Source organism: Emydura macquarii, unplaced genomic scaffold (genome assembly GCF_026122565.2).
Source record: "Emydura macquarii macquarii isolate MOO-44397 ecotype Brisbane River unplaced genomic scaffold, CSIRO-AGI_Emac_v2 contig_3451, whole genome shotgun sequence".
Classification (NCBI taxonomy): Eukaryota; Metazoa; Chordata; order Testudines; family Chelidae; genus Emydura; species Emydura macquarii.
Genome location: NW_027133588.1, coordinates 7659691 through 7677547, shown reverse-complemented (window position 1 = coordinate 7677547; position 17857 = coordinate 7659691). Strand labels below are relative to the sequence as shown.

Genomic DNA, 17857 nt, shown 5'->3' with positions numbered 1-17857 from the left:
TTAGCATGAAGAGAGAAACAGTCACAGGTGGAATTCTTTTTTAGGAAGCTTTTGTTGTTGTTTTTCAGTCTTTGTTTATGTTATTGCTGTTCATTATATGAGCTGAAAGAAGACCTAGGATCTATTTTTCACGTTAGAAGTGTCAGATACATACTACGATGTGTTTGTTGGTGACTACATTTCATTGAACACATACAGCATGTATCAAGAATAAATGATCTTGATTTAGACAGCTTTGTGTAAAGTACATTTTCCTTGTTATAGAAACTTTTTACCAGCTGAAGAGTATATTGATTTCGCTGAATGCTCTCTGCTGATATATCAAGTGTACTGTAACTTTGTGACTGCTGAATTTGACACAACTCTAAATTCAAAGTTTTAAATTTCAAACGTGCTCTGTAGTAGTTAACTGACAGCTGGCACCATTTCTAATGTTCCCAGAGGAATTCTGAGGCAAGACCTTTCTCCTGAGATTCAAGAACATTTTGTGTTTATCATGGGATCAAAGAATTTGAAGGTTGTTGGATCAATATACCCGAAGTCACGTACAGCTCCGATATCTTTCACTTGGGTTTTTTGTTTTTTTTTTAAAAGTATTAGGTATTTCAATTCCTGTCTGTTTCTATCTTAAAATGTTAAAATTCTTATGAGGAAAAGCTGTACATTTGAAATTCTGGGTCTGATTATAAAAAAAAGTAGTATAGAAATCAAGGTATCAATAAAAAGATGCTCTCCATTTTAGCTGGCTTTTTCTGTGTTTCATTTACAGTATTTATGACTCAGGGCATCACCAGGCTGCCTAGAGTGCAGTAGACAACTGCATTCACTATTGCTCATGAGTGTCTAGAAAATGGTATAATTTAGGTTTCCTGCATTTTTAAAAGCATTCTGAGTAATTACACTGGTTAGAGGGCATTCTAGAGGTGCCAAGAGTTCAGACCCGCTGAGATGGCAATTTGTCTGGAGTATGCCTTTATTCTGATATATGGCCTGATATTAACTTATCAGCCTCTCCTCCTGTAAAGTTTACTTAACATTATTTTTTCAAAAGTAGCCTCTTACTGCTCTCCCAGCTGCTTATCTGTTCCACATCACTGAAGCAGACACACCAAATTAGTCTGAGAGAGCACACATTTTCTCTTCTCTTTTTTCTGTCTCTGTATTTTTCTTGGATGTAAAATATATATTTTAAAACATCTAGCTACTCAGAAGAAATGAATGATTTGAGCCTTGTATGAAGATAGAAAAAAATAGCTAACTAGTAAGAGAGAAATCTATTTAAATATGCTCCCTGTGTGGCTTACCTCAGACAGGACATTTCCATTTCCAGGGCCCATCTCAGTTTGTTCAGCCAGTCATCCAAGCAGCAAAAGATGATTTGGGAAGAGGCAAATTATTAATTATGATACATATGCAATATGTAATTCAGGTGCTCTATTGGTAGCATGTTTTGTTACTGGTTTTTCCAGTATGAAAATCTGGGAATTGAGACCACTAAGTTCATTTCACATAGGCCCTTGAACTGCCATCTGATAGTAATAACTTTTACTCAATAGGGATCCAGGCTGGATTTGAGCCAGTGACCTAGAGGGAAAGTATTATATCCCACTACCAAACCTTAGAATCATCTGCACCTGCACAAAATGGCTTAAAATGAGAAAGGAGAAAGATCTAAATGTGTAATTGAAAAAAAAAATGGAAGTGGCTTCAGGCTTAAATTCGTAAACTGAGGAAGGATTCATATAGTTATATCTTGGCTGAAAATCATTATAGCAAGGCAATAGAAAAACACAAGCATTTGTTTTGTTTTGTACAAAGAAATCAAAATGAGGATAAAGAATCCAGTTCCGCACTACTTACACAAATAAACCTCCCATTGAGCTGAATGGGAATATTGCAGATTTAAGATCACATAAATCAGAATTTAAAGAAAGTCAAAGTAAAATTAAAACATTGACTGGGGTACAGTACATTCAATAAAACACATTTTAATAAAAATCTTGAAAGAAGAAAAGGTATCAGAAATACTTAGTGACTTTTAAAGCCTCAAGTTAAAGGGAGGGACATAATTAAAGGAAGACAAAAATAACTTTGTGAAAACTAAAATTTGAGGATGGTGAATGTTCACTGTATTTTTTTGAAAAAGAGGGAATTCAAAACAAACATAACTTGAAACACAAAAGAGACTAAAATGTCTTCAAAGTAAAATAAATTAGATGTGAGGTTAGTGTGTGTGCGCCCGCATGCACCCACACACTCAAAATATTGCATGTCTTTCACCTTCCCTTCATGCTCCATTCTCTCCTGTTTCTGTTTTCATATTACCACCTCTCTCTATTCTAATCATCTTCCTGATTGTTTAAATGTGATTTTATTTCCAGTCATGATTTCTCACAATATTGCCTTCCCCTATTTCACCTCACATGTTTTTCACACTTACTGAGTTCATTTCTCCTGGTTTTAATCTGGCTCTGTAGAGTACCGTAACTGTCCTCTCCCTCCTAAAAACAGCTTTTCTCAACAGCCCACAGAAGGCCTTAAGATACAACTACTTTTATCTACCTTACTTTTCTACTATATTTTTATTTCTCACCTAATCTCATTTTTGTGACTTCTGCTGGTCATTCTGCTTTAAGATGTATCACAGATTATATGATGAATTGTATTTTCAAATAGCAAGACATTGTCACTCATTGGTGCCTTCTTGTGATAAATGTTATAATGATGGTTGGAAGGAAGATGTGGCTTTGATTACTAAGTCTTTCTCTGCTTTTTTTACAGATTAAATTTGACAGTGATGGTGTCTGTGTTTGCTGTGAAATGCAGCATCAAACATCGGGCTGCAGCAACCTTGGAGAAACACTGAAACTGAACCCACTGCAGGAGTGTAATGTTGTGAGGCTGACGCTAAAGGTGGGGAGAAAGAAGGATTATCACTTTATTAGGGTTTAACACAGCAAATGCATTTTGATAAAGGCATGTAGTGAAAGCGAGCAGTGTTTGTGCACTCTCAGCTGCTTACTTATTCATAACAGAAGCTTAGCAGAAAATGAGAACCTGATTCTGCAAACATGAAATCAATGGAGCTGCTCATGTGAGTAAAATTACTTGCTCACCTGTTTGCAGGATTGGTGCCAGTATTTGTGCAGAATAACCATTTTGTTAAAGCTTGAGTATGCTCCAGGGTACACCTACAAAAATCTTATTGTAGGTGAAGGTCTTATCATTGTAATCTTGATGGTGCCACTTTAATTAAATGTTTTTAAAATATTCCATTTGAGAGAGAATAATTTAGGAAAAATAGTTTATCCAAAAAGAATCTTAAAAATCCTTGCAGTGTGAATTTCCTATTTTATTAGCTCTGCTGTTTGGCTTTGAGAGCTCTTTGTTCCCTGACTGTTCTTATTAGAGAAAAATGTCTCACTAGGCACATGAAGAAATTACAGCTAATCAGACAAACAACTGACGGTGATAACGCACATCATCTATAATTATGATTAGTAATGGCTGTGGATTGCTCCAATAGAAAACAGCTGATGCATGTACTCAAGGCTCTATCTGCCTTTTGTTTCAAAATAAGCACCCAACTTGAAATAGTTGGCATGTAGGCTCTGTCTACAATCCCTTTTTCTTAAATGTTTCTGCCTTTCCACTATCACTGCTTCAGCCCCTCTGGTGGTAGCAGCAAAGATAGGACATTAGCATTTTTACCAATGCTGTCTAATCTTGTTCAGAATAAGTCTAGAGAGCATAGTAGGAAAAATGTCAGTGGCTACCAAAACCTTATCCACATTAATGTTTGTATGAAGATGTACACACACTCACGTGTGAATTTGCTTTTAAGTCAGTCTTTGTTTATGGTGCCTTTTGATAAATATGGCCAGTGTTTAGTTATTATATATGTTGATGAATTAGGGCCTCTTTTGTGTGTTTTTTTTCTAAACCTCGTGCCTCATTCTTGCTGTCCAATCCAGAATAAACTACCCAGCCATTTCAGCTGTGGATGTAACATTAAAGCAATAAAATATTTACGATTATACGTGCGGAATAAACAGTTCTCCTGCTGTAGGCAATAGCTGGGGAAACAAGATACCTGGCAGATAGATGTTCTGATCTGATATGACAAATCTTATGGTGCATTAAATTTTTGAGCCCTGAAGTTTCTGAGGGAGATTATTGATCTTAATGAAAAAATATTATTTTAATATTGTCAGCCTTGCAGAACCAACTGGTTTCTTTATGGTTTGCGTATAACCAGCAAAATTAACTAAATGTCTTCTTTGCAACTCAGTTGTCTTCAAAATATGCCCTTAATTACTCCTGTGCAATCCCAGTGAAAATATTACAGTTGAATGATTATAACCAAAGGCATAATTTGAAGACAAAGGGGTTGCACAGGTGTAATGGAGGATAGCATGTGGCCTGCAGAATCTTCATTAGTGGTAATGAAGCACAAGCGAAAAGACCACAGAATAAATTATGAAGTGGGGTCTGCAGAGTGGCAGTTTGAAAAAAAATCTTACTGTGTAATCTGAACAAATTTTGATATGGAAGTTGTTGTGAAAGAATAAATGTGGAACCCTATGATGCCGTTTCTACAAAGTCACTTTTCTGAGTGGAACCGCACTTTAAAACAAAGCTCTAATGTTTGACTCTTAAGATCTCCTGTGGGCAGTGGATTTCATGGGATTTGACTACATATTGTGTGAATTAATGTTTCCTTTAATTTTTAGAATCAAGAAGTACCATGTATATTATAAAATACTGTGAGTTATAATGCTTGCTGTCAAATCCAATTTCTCTAACAGAAATATATAGAGAGTATGCCTTAATGGAATTGAAGGGCTTATCTATACTGACTTTTGGCTCAAAATCTAGGGTGTGATATCTCCTTTGCTTCACTCAGAAGACTGCTCAAACTCATCGCTACTTTCTGTCATGCTTGTGTAATGCCAATAGACCCCGGTTGGCGGTGGCCAGGATCAAACCTGAGACCGCTGGAGTTTAATGAATGAGCTAAAAGTCACATCTCTCTTAGCCAAGGCTATAGCAGACTCATCAATCTATTGCTGCCACTGAAGGGGGACGAATGCCATACCAAGCAAGCATGGGTCACATACTTCCCCTAGCTATGGAAGCACGTCTTAAGCGTCAGATATTTCCCAGGTGATCTCCTAGATGAGACCCCCACTTGTAAGGCCCACAGACCCTGGTTGTCATCAGCCAGGATCAAACTGGGGCCCTCAGGAACTTAATGCATGAGCCTCTACTTCATGAGCTGAAGATACATCTCTTAGCTAAGGCTTTAGCAGACTCATCAATCTCTAGCTGGTCTAGCTGCCACTAGAGGGGGACAGAGTGCCATACCTAGCAAGCATAGGTTACACTTGCATGAGCAAATTCCGTGTGTAAGTTAAACTGGAATTTTGGGGAATCAACATAAGGAAAGGCCATTTTAGGTGGAGGGCATTATTACTGTGATTATCAAAGATACAATGTATCTAAAATATTATTGATTCTTATTGTCTGTATACTGGCCCTACAGAGGCAATTAAACATAAAATACCCATGAATCCAATTGACAGAGTGACTCTCCTCCAGTCCACCCCTACTGGCTCAGGAACACGGAAACCCTAGGTAGTAGGTAAGATATTCAAAAGTGGCTAAAAGATCAAGGAACCCAATTTCCATTGACTTTCAACCCTAACTGTCATCTGTGCCTTTGAAAATCTTTCCCATATCTGGAGACCCCTGGAAAAATTACTTAGAATGGCTTCTGCTATTTCTCCTGGCAACATAGGTTGTAGGCACAATGAATGACGGCAGTAGAAACTATGCCATCTCACTTACATTACCAATCAAAATCTATCAGTGAATCTCAGAATTTCTAGATTTGCCCTCCATTCTTTGCATGGTTAATGATTTTTAAAACAGGCATATATTTATGGGAAATAGTGTTAAAAATATTTTTTCCCAACTCTGCTCAGATTTAATATTTGTATTATGGGTTGAGAGAGGGAGGAAAGGATGTAGCCTACACAAAAACATGATACAAATGTGCAAGAGGAGCCATTGAGATAAAGCATTAAAATATTGCAAGATACATGTTATTTATTTTATTGGTTTATGGAGCATCTCATCTTACAATTAATTGACACTTACAGAACTTGACATTAGAAAAATTGAAGGGACCCAGCACAAGAAGTCCTTTAGGTACAACATAAAAAGGGTCATTATTTAAAATTCTGAAATACATTGTCCTTGAAGTAAATACCTCTCCAAATGCTAGAAGAATTAAAGCCCTAACTTGTTCTTGTTTAAAAAAAAAAATAATCACATCAGTGGGACGATCCAAGTTAGCTCCTTCTTTCTATTTCCTTCTCCCCCTAAAGTGTTTCATCCCACCTCTCTTCTGCTGCTTTCTCATTCCTCCCCTCCTCCTTTTGCTTTCCTTACTCCTGTTCGCCTTTTACTTCTTCCTCTTCCCTATCTCTTTTTATATATTTTCTATAGGCTGCAGGACGACAAGCTCGCTGTCACAGTTCAGGGCAACCACACCTGTATTTCACCCTCCCATCATCCACCAGTTGCCCCCACTCTAGCTTTCTGGCTCCTCAGTTGTCACCTCTTTTGAGTGGACACCCATGTCTCTCTCCTGACCGGGATTCTCCCAGGATCCAGTGAATGGTTCCTTTGTTGCTTTGGGAGCCATGAATGCAATGAGCAGGAAGAGAGGAGGGAGGTGCCTTGGGGTGTTTGTCCCTCCTTTTTATCATTTCAGTCCCCCTCTTGAAGAACATTTCCAGCTGGGTTCCAGGAGACAAAATGCCTATGGCGAAGGATGTTCCCTGCTGCTTTTTCCTCACCTGTTTGAGCTTCCTTTGTTTCCCTTCCTGTTTGATGATTCTGTTTACTGCTTAAATATACATTTTAATCCTCATGCAGATTTTTTTTTCCTTTGGGGGGAGAGAGGGATTGAACAACATGTGAAAATTACAAATCATGTCACTTAATGCAGTGTTTCTCAACCTTTTAAGTAGCAAGTACCCCCAACTTCTGAAAATTTTAATAAGTACCCCAACACTCTGAGAAATACCATCTTTTCCGCCTTTACCGCTGGACGACTGTGTTTCTCGTAAAGCAGGAGAGTTCTGAGTTCTGCAGTGCTGTGTGGCTATGGCAGATCACAAAACCCCCTGCTGTTTCTCCCCGCCTTCCTCCTCCCCTTCCTCCATATAGGAGCAAAGGTCAACGCCAGCCGATCACTATGGCCTGACGGCGGGGTCACGTGGTGTTCTCCTCACATAGGCAGCAACTTTTGAGGTATGAACAGGCAGTAGCGGCCCACCAGAGTGGATAGCAGTGCTCCCCATGGCCGTCCCTAGGGGGGTGCGGGCTTGGATCAAATCACGCTATGTGGGCCCCTCTTAACATTTTTAAAAGGTAAAATCTGGAGCTGTCATAGTTTTCAATTTCACTGCTCAACTACAGCAGTGAAATTGACAAGTAAACCTGTGGGTAGAGCCGAGCTCCAGGACTGGGCAAGCCACTAGGCTCTTCGCCTGGTGTTCTGGGGACCGAGCTTTGAGCCAGGGAGGGGAGCTGCCACCTGGGCAAGTTGCAGAAGCCTCCTCCACAGACTGGGACCCAGGGATGTGGGCAGGCGGCAGGCAGCTGCCGCCCATCTTCAAGCCAAGGTGCAGGAGGCTGTCTCTCGGCTCAGAGTTGGGCGCGGGTAGCAGCCACCCGGCTATGAGCCTAGGTACCACCAGACTCTCACCTGGGAGCTGGGACTGGGCAGGACATGGGCGGCTGCTTCCTGGCTTCCCCAGAAGTCGGCAGCTGCTGCCCACCTCCCTTCACTGGGTTTTTCACCACGTACCCCTTGCCTGTGTCTCACGTACTATTGGAAAAGTACATTCTTTTTCGAGTGATTGTTCGTGTCCATTCGACTATAGGTGACTTTTTTTCCGGAACTTTTTTCCCCTTAGCAGACCCCATTAGGGTCGGCTCTGGTGTCCCATGGAATCCCGCGCACATGCCATGGTATATGAGGCACTGCCGACCCTATGGGCCCTCAGTTCTTTCTTTCCGCCCATGACAGTTGCTGGAACTAGCCTTGCTCTTCACAAGTACCATTCCCCATAGTTTGAACTTTGTTCTTTGTTCTTTTATTCCTTAGTTAAGTAGTTGTCAAGTAGATAGAGTAGAAGCCCTGAGGGACTTAGGGTGGCCGGGCCATGTCCGGGTCACCTGGCTTTAAGCCGTGTGCCTCCTGCAGAAAGGCTTTCCTGCTCAGCGACCTCCCCAGATGAGGCAGCCTCCAGGGACCACATGGCGCCGCTGAAAGACTTCAGGTTGCACCAGGAGCTGCTTAAGAGGGTGGCCTCTAACTTACTGCTGGAGATCAAGGAGTTAGAGGAGGAAGAGGATACCCTCTTCAATATGCTGGGGGCAGATGCTCCAGCAAGGGTTGCTCTACCCGTCCTGACTGTCCTTAAAATTGCCAAGGCCCTGTGGCAAACCCCTGCCTCGGTCGCCCCTACATCTAAGGGGGCCGAGAAAAAGTACTATGTCCTGGTTGAGGGGTTTGAGTTCCTGTTCACCCACCCGGCTCCAGGAACCCTGATGGTGGATGCAGCCAACCAGCGGGACAGACAAGGTCATCAGGGGTCCACTCCCAAGAACAAGGACAATAAGAAACTGGACTTGTTTGGGGGAGAGGTTTATTCAACGGCAGCCCTACGGTTCAGGATTGCCGACCACCAGGCCCTGCTGGGCAGGTACAATTTTAACTTATGGGACTCCCTCAGACGGTTCGCTGAGGCCTTGTCCCAAGACCAGGCCGCAGACTTCGACACTGTCCTGGACAAAGGGATTACAGTGGCTAGTGTGGCACTGCAAACGTCCAGCGATGCGGCAGACTTGGCAAGTAGGACAATGGCCTCCGCCATTGCCATGAGGTGCTACTCATAGCTGCAGTCCTCAGGGCTGTCTCAGGAGGTGCAGCAGTCTATTCAGGACCTCTCCTTTGATGGGTCGGACCTGTTTTCGGACCGGACCGATGCTAAGCTCCTCAAAGATTCCAGGGCCCTTTGTCAGCCCCCTTGTCAGCCCTTTGTCAGCCTCTTGTCAGCCCCCAGGGTGTTCACCAAACGCATGACGGTAGTGGCTGCCCACCTGAGACGCCGAGGTGTGCAGATCATCCCTTACCTGGATGACTGGTTAATCAAGGGCAGGTCCAGGTCCCATGTGCAGAACAGTGTGACCCTCACTTTCTCTATGTGCAGCAGTCTGGGACTGCTTATAAACGAGCAGAAGTCCATGCTAATCCCGGTGCAGCGCATAGAATTCATTGGGGTCACCCTGGACGCTTCCCAAGCCAGAGCCTTCCTCCCTCAACCGCAGTTTGAGGCGATGGCCTCTATCATCGCCCAGCTGCACCAGTGCCCCACGACAACAGCCAGGCACTGCCTATGACTGTTAGGTCGCATGGCGACCTGCATGTACATAGTGAGGCTAGCTCACCTCAGGCTCAAGCCACTTCAGGCATGGTTGGCCTCGGCATATGTGCTGAGCAGATACCCCTTGGACAGGGTAGTCACAGTTCCCCCACCCGTCTTAGCCTCTCTAAACTGGTGGTGGACTCCCAGGGCAGTGATGAGGGGAGTCCCATTCAGAGACCTGGTTCTGTTGGTCACTCTAATCTCAGATGCCTCGGATGTGGGATGGGGAGCCCACATCAGCGCCAACCTAAGTACTCGAGGGCTCTGGTCAGGGGAGGAGAGGCACCTGCACATCAACGTGAAGGAGCCGAGGGCTATTCGCCTAGCGTGCAGGGTGTTCCTCCGATTCCTTGCGGGCAGGGTGGTGCAGGTGCTGACGGACAACACCGCAGCCATGTTTTATATAAACAGGCAGGGGGAAGCATGCTCCTCGGCCCTCTGCCAGGAAGCCATCCGCCTGTGGGACTTTGCTGTGAGGCACGACTTCCACTTGTCTGCCTCTCACCTCCCGGGGGTGAGGAACGACGAGACGGATCATCTCAGCAGGTCCTTTCTACCCCGCTGCGACTGGTCGTTGTACCCGGAGGTCATGACTTCGATCTTCCACAAGTGGGGTGTTCCCCAACTGGACTTGTTCGTGTCGTCTTGGAACAAGAAGTGCCCGAGATTCTGCTCGCTCCAGGGTCGCGAGCCGGGATAGATATCTGACACGTTCCTCATCGAATGGACGGGGACCCTCGTGCGCATTTCCGCCCATTCCGCTCCTGCCCAAAGTTCTCTTGAAAATCAAGGGGGGCCATGGCAGATTTGGTACTCATCGTCCCGGCCTGGCCAAGGCAGCATTGGTTCAGTATGCTGATGGACCTGTCGATTGCCCCGCCCATGGAGCTCCCGAGACGGCACGACCTTCTCTCCCAGGACCACGGTCACCTGTTGCACCCGGAGCTGGGCTCCCTGCACCTCATGGCCTGGAGGTTCTGTAGCTGACAGAGGGAGAAAGAGCCAGCTTGGCGCAGGTCCAACAAGTCCTGCTGGGCAGCAGAAAACCTTCAGAACAGGTCATTTATCAGGCTAAGTGGAAGTGGTTTACCTGCTGGGCGGAGTCCCGGGGTATTGTGCCAAGCCTCTCTCCTATTTAGGCGATCCTGGAGTACCTGCTCCAGCTAAAGCTCCAGGGTCTGGCGTTGGCCTCCCTGAGGGTTCACCTGGTGGCCATTTCGGCCTTCCATCAGCCACTAGAGGGGAGATCCCTGTTCTCCCATCCCATGTCGGTCAGGTTCCTCAAGGGGGTGGAGAGGCTTTATCCGCAGGTCCGTGACCCGGTGCCTCCCTGGGATCTCAACCTGGTCCTGTTGAGACTCACGGGGCCCCTCTTTGAGCCCATGGCTTCATGCCCTCTGCTCATCCTTTCATGGAAGATAGCCTTCCTGGTGGCCATTACCTCAGCTAGAAGGGTCTCTGAGATTAGGGCCTTGACCTCGGATCCCCCTTATACTGTATTCTATAAGGATAAGATGCAGTTGAGGCCGCATCCAGCCTTCCTGTCCAAGGTGGTTTCCCAATTTCATTATAGCCAAGATATTTTTCTCCCCGTGTTTTTACCCAAACCACACGGTTCGGAGGAGGAGCGAAGATGGCATTCGCTGGACTTGAGACGAGCCCGGGCCTACTACATCGAGAGGACAAAGCCGTTACGGAAATCAATGCAGCTCTTCGTCGCAGTGGCGGACCGGATGAAAGGCTCATCTGTCTCCACCCAGCGCATCTCTGCATGGATCACATCCTGCAGCAAGTTCTGCTATGAGCAGGTGAAGGTGCCACTTCCAGGTGTCATCACAGTGCACTCAACCAGAGCTCAGGCCTCCTCTGCGGCCTTCCTGGAGAGAGTGCCCCTGCAGGACATCTGCAAAGCTGCCACCTGGTCATCAGTGCACACCTTCACGTCCCACTACGCCATTGTCCAGCAGGTGAGAGAGGACGGGGTATTCGGCAGAGCCATGCTGATGGCAGCTCACCGGTAACTCCTACCCACCTCCAAGGTATTGCTTGTTAATCACCTATGGAGGAATGGACATGAGCAATCACTCGAAGAAGAAAACAAGGTTACTTACCAGTAACTGATGTTCTTCGAGATATGTTGCTCATGTCCATTCCACACCCACCCTCCGTCCCCACTGTCAGAGTTGGCAGAAAGAAGGGACTGAGGGGCCTTAGGGTCGGCAGTGCCTCATATACCATGGCATGTGTGCGGGACCCCAGGGGGCATCAGAGCCGGCCCTATGGGGTCTGCTAAGGGGAAAAAAGTTCCGGGAACTGTGGACAGTGGCGTGCACTCACCTATAGTGGAATGGACATGAGCAACACGTCTCGAAGAACATCAGTTACTGGTAAGTAACCTTGTTTTGTGAAGGGCAGTATAAGAATCTGAAAGGAATAGGATAGAAGGAAATATTGTGTGAGGAGCATGAGGAGACAAATTGCAGTAAAAAGACGATGAAAACTAAACAATATTGAATTCCACCAACTGGAAGAAATATGCTGCAGACTAATTTTGACCTTTTTCATTGTTTGCTTTGTGATAGGCTTGTATTGTACTATGCTATAGACAAAGCAATGCAGGCATTCTGGATAAAAACTTTTATGCGTAAAACTTGATCTTGTCACTGAGGAACAAACAGACTAATCAACATAATAAAGCAGGCTTTGCTACTGAGAGAAAATCATATTAAAAACGTTTAATGTATGCTCTCTCTGACACTGCAGCGGCCTATTAAGTTACATTTGATGGAATCATGCTATGCCTAAGAATGTTGGGCCAAATTCAGAGTGCTGCTGTATGCCTGTAACTTCTCACTTTGGGACAAGTTGGATGTTTGTGCAAATCACAGAGTCATTACATAATTCAGCACTGTTGATTGCTTCTGCTTGATAAATTTCCTAGGGTTGGAAGAGGCAAGTATATATCAGGAGAAAGTAGAGTCACTGATGGAAATTTACTTAGTGCCTCCCTGTACTATCCCTGATTCTAACCATTGTGGTTAGACCATCATTTTGATGAGCACAACTATACACACAAGTCAAACAATGTTGTTTTTTTACAAAGATCCAGTCAACAACATACATGGCCACAACATACAAAAACAAATACCAATATGATTTAATGTAAAGTGTTTGTATAATAAGGGATTGATCATCTTCTGGGAGAATGAGCAAATGAACCTGCATTTCTGTGTTTATCAATGTAGACATAGTAAGGAGGTGTCTGGGATAAAGTGTTTTCACTGTACAGATGACACCGAGATATCTCTCTCTCTCTCGCGCGTGTGCACACTCTGAGTGCAGTTGAATATTTTCCCCAGTGCCTGGGAAAGATTGGGGGTTGGATGGGAGCGAGCTGACTGAGACTCATTCTGGACAAGATAGGGGTGTGGGTATGATGGATTAGGGGAAGCAACTAGTGGATTTGGCTGAGGTTATATCAGCCACTCAAGTGTGTTACATTCTCAGCTGCTTCTTAAGAACCAAATAGCAGCAGTGACTAGCTGGGCTTTTACTCCTCGGTGTCTAGGAAAGAAGCAGGAAACTGCATCCTTTCTTCTTACATGCTTTTGTCATCTCCAGATTAATATGTGAAAGAATGGTTTTCATGTGATATGCCACATTCTACCTAGGTTCACTCAACGCTGGGCCCACATCATCATGAAAGGTTGGCAAGCTGAATGTATGAGTATATAACATAGTGTTGGGTTTCGTTATAAATGTTTCACATGACTCCAGCTATTATATTTATTTCTGGGCATTTTCTGATATCCTACAAATTACTTTTTTTAGAATAGCACACTCCTGACCAACAGATCAAGGAGCTGCTTCTAGGGAGTACATTTTCAAAATAGTATGGAGTGACTTTGCTTCATGAATCTCACTGAATCTAAAGAGAGCAGCGGGGATGAATGTCTGCATACCACTCTGAAAGTATTTCCTCCCCCCTCCAACTCCAGAAGCCCATAGCCGACTAATGGTTAGCTGGTGAGGTAAGAGCAAAAGCAGAAAGTTGCTGAATATTAGTAGTTGTTTTCCAGTATAGACGAGTCTGTCTTGAAGATAGGTACGTAAAATGAGACTGCATTACTTGTCAGCACTTTGTGGAAGGGGTTTGAGAACAAAAAGTCCTGTAGAGTTTAATAGCAAGTGACAGCCTTTATATAGGTTCTTTTGAATGATCATACTAAATTACATGCCTGCTATAGAATTCTGCAGAATTGTTTGAAAATCTTGTACAAAGGATATCATTCTCTATTGATTTCTATACCACCTTACTGGTTTCATGCCTATTCTATTCAGTTCCTCATTCCGTGGATGCAACATCTGCTCTGCCTGTTCCGTCTGTTGCTACTGGTCCACAAGGTCCTTCTAAAGGTCAGCAGAGACTAATCTGCAATGATCTTGGTAGCCCCAGCTTGGCTGTGCCATCACTGTTACGCCATGCTTCTAGAGCTCTCAATAGAGACCCATGTCAGCCTCCCATTAGTTCCACACCTGATTATTACACCACAGCCACCTCCAAATCCAGATTTACAATCCCTACATTTTACAGCATGGAAGCTCCATGGCTGAACCCGCAGGAGCTGGAGTGTTCGGAACAAGTCAAAGAGATCCTCCTGGCAAGTAGAAAACTCTACAGTAGGGCTACATACTTAGCAAAATGGAAAGTTTCTCTGTCTGGTCCATGCAGAAAGGCACCTCTCTGGAGGGGGCATCCATACCCTTTATCCTGGACTACTTGTTACACCTTAAACACCAATGTCTTTCAATATCTTCAGTTAAGATGCACCTGGCTGTGATTTCAGCTTTTCATCCATGGGTCGCTGGCCACTCAATCTTCGCAAATCACATAGTAGGTCACTTCCTCAAGAATCTTGATAGGCTGTTTTCTCAAATGCATCAACTGGTTCCCTAGTGGGACCTTAACTTGGTTCTGTCAGCACTGATGAAACCACTGTTTGAGCCATTAGCCACATGCTTATTCCTGTACCTTTCTTGGAAGGTAGCCTTCCTAGTGGCCATCACGTCAGCCAGAAGAGGCTCAGAACTCAAAGCCCTCACTTCCGAACCACCTTGTACGGTCTTTTTCAAAAACAAAGTTCAACTGCTGCCACATTTGGCCTTCCTTCCGAAGGTAGTATCACAGTTCTACTCAAACCAAGACATTTTTCTACTGGTTTTTCACCCCAACCCACATGCCAGCAGCTGGGAACAGAGGTTCCACTCCCTAGACATTTGGAGGGTGTTAGCTTTCTATGTCGAGAGGATTAAACCATTTAGGAAGTCTTGAGTAGTTGCAATATTCTTGCAAGGGGGCCCAGTGGAGATAAGGTGGATGTAAGAGTTCATGTTGGCATAAGGATTTCTCCTCATGTTTCAGGATCCAGCTTTATTTTCCAGTGTGTCTCCAAGATATTCTTGCTTTTATGCACTGGGGTCATAAATAATGGAATGCTGTATATTATCCTTTTATTGGTTGAAATGAAAATCTAATAATTATGGGGGAAAGAAATTAAATGAGTTTTTCCTCAAGCTTTAAAATTTACTTAAAAACATCAAACAAACATATATTTGTAGCCCTCCAGCAATTGAAAATTAATTTTTTCTAACCCAGGAGTAACCCTATAACATTATACTGAAATAAAATGTTTCCATTCTAAAAGCTTAAAGAAACAAAGTTTCTTCTTCGAGTGCTTGCTCATATCCTTCCATGCTAAGTGTGTGTGTGCGACACATGCACCAATCACTATCGCAGGTGCCAAAGAAGCGGCATAAGAAGACTCATGCCAACAGAGGGAACTCCTCATCGAAGTGGAGCAAGTCGGGAGTGGGGGTTGAGTCAAGACCTGTGCTGGGCCACTTGTTTTCCCCGGAACTTGGGTTGGCCATGGTCTTACCCCTTACAGCTCCCAGCCCACCTTGGGACCCACCTCTGACGCATGGTAGTAGCAGAGGCCCTCAGCACCTGGCAGTGCCTCCCACCCCTGAGGCCTTTGGACTTACTTTCGCTCTCGATACCATCCACCCCTTGGGACGATAGACCCACACACCGGGACACTGCACTGGGCCAATTGGCCAAGAGCAGGTCAAGGGGCAAGCCTGTGATGGGGGCCCCACTTGGATCTCAGTATCACAGCACCACTCAGCATCCCCACAGTGCCCCCCGACGCCTCGGGAATGGTCATCAATACCCCCTCAGTCTCTGAGGCACAGTAGCTGCCAACTGGACTCCAGATGCCGCTTGCCAGACCATCAGTACCGGTCACCAGAACCCCAGTACAGAGCACCGATCCCTGAACTCGAGGAGGCATTCACCAGAGTGATCCTGCTGCCATCAGTGCCCTAGGGAACATCAGCACCCTAGGGAATCCCAGCACCGATCATTGCACCCAGCGCTCCAGGGAACCAGAGGCAAGATCAGCACTGCCATGGTCCTCTGGTTCAGAATCAGAGGAAGACGAGGGTCCCTCACATAAAGTCCATAGGTATCCCAGCCATGGCCACCAGGTTTCCCCCTGCCCTACCACCAGGCTCTTGAATGCCAACACAATGGGCTGAGCATTGGTAGTTCTGGAACCCGTGGGAGTTTCCCTCAGTCCTGGGGTCTCAGCATTGGTCCATTTCAGGGACATCAGAAAGATGATCAGGAACAGTGTCATGACCACCCCTGGATTTGGATGATGAACAAGGCCAGGCAGAGAAGACACTGGTGACCGACCAGGAGGAGGAGACCCCACTGGCTGGGAACCAGTCACCTACTCCTCCCTTACCAGAGTCCTCATCTTCATTGCATGATGAGGCAGTAACAGGACCTTCCACCACATTCCCCAGGATGATTTTAGGGCTCACTAAGAGCTACTCAGACAAGTAGCAGCCAATCTGGGCAACGTATCTGGAAGAACAACAGTTAAAAAGGATAGTAACCATCCTTTCTTCATCCCTCGAGTAACTAAAAACAAACATTAAATCAAAATAATTTCCTAAATTGATTCCAAAACTTTAGATACTAAACAAAATACATGCTTTTATTCGGTCTTGTAACATGTCTGTAATGTTAAATGCTAGGAAAATGTCCCAGTCTGAACTATTTCCAAATGGTAAGATTTCATAAACTACAAAAGCACCTCCTAAGAAAATCAATCTGTCCCTGCCATGTTAATCTGGAAAAAATTCATTGGTACAATTTTGGGATTGGGGAATTTTTTAAGCACTGTCCTCCATAATCTTGCTCTCTGCCTTTAATGCTGTTGTCCACTGCATCTTTTTTACCACTTGGTCCTTACTTGACTTTTGTGGACCTGTTATATCTTTGTTTCCTCCTATCTCTCCGTTTGCTCTTTCATCGTCTCCTTTTGTGGTTATTTCTCATACTCTGTACTCCTTCCTTTTGAACATCCACAGAGAATGGTCCTTTGTCCTCTCTCTTTTTTTCCCCTCTCCATCTTCTCTCTGGGAAACATTATCCATTCACCTTCCTCTGAGTTGTCTCATCTGTGTCTGTGTTTTTAGACTGCAAAGTCCTCTGAGCAAGGACTGATGTTACTTTGTGTTCTTGTACAGCATAGATAAAAAGTCCCTAACAAATAATAATCATTTAAAAATAGTACTTTTGCAAAATGCTGCAGTCTGATCTCATATTTTTATACGTACTTTCCAGTCATTTGTGTTCTGTCACAATCAGCCTGATGAAAAAAATGTAAATGAAGTATATCTCTAATTTACACCAATAAGTTACTCTAGAACAGATATTCTGTTGTACTCCATCAAAAATCTATTCAGCTAAATCAGTTGTTCTCAACCTGTTTACCACAATGGGCTGCATCCAATACTTCCTGTATGGCTCTGAGGATGTCACATGGGCTACAGCTGTGTGCTGATTAGGGCTGCAGGTTGAGAACCACTGAGCTAAACTAACATCATTTCTCTTCTCACTCTTCAACCCCTCCATTGTTATCACATTTGCTTTGGCTACTGTTTTAATTAATCTTCAAGTACCCACTGAATTATAGTAATTAAGTCAAAAGACAGCGTGATAATTTACCATATCATTAACACAATGGGCCAAACTTTGCTCTGTTTATGCCACTGTAAATCTGGAATAACACCACTGCCAATCAATGGTGTTTTAGAGCCATGTAACTGGGAGCCAAATAGGCCCTTGTGTCAATAATATGGTAAATAGTCACCTTGTCTGTGGTATTAAGCAAAAAATAAAACTTATTTTGCAAAATTTTGTTATCCTTCCCATGTGTGAAGAGCGATTTTTATTTGTTTGCAACTGAATTTGTTACTATAAATCTGCTTATATC

The 17857-nt window shown here is 44.2% G+C and overlaps 1 protein-coding gene across 5 annotated transcripts in view; it reads left to right on the top strand.

Moving 5' to 3' along the window:
- ENTREP2 (endosomal transmembrane epsin interactor 2) overlaps positions 1–17857 on the top strand; it is a 344249-nt gene that overhangs the window by 243220 nt on the left and 83172 nt on the right. For all 5 annotated transcript variants that reach the window (XM_067534559.1, XM_067534563.1, XM_067534560.1 and 2 more), the window contains one exon: positions 2782–2913. In XM_067534559.1, coding sequence (XP_067390660.1) covers positions 2782–2913 — 132 coding nt within the window. The remainder of the gene's footprint in view (positions 1–2781; positions 2914–17857) is intronic.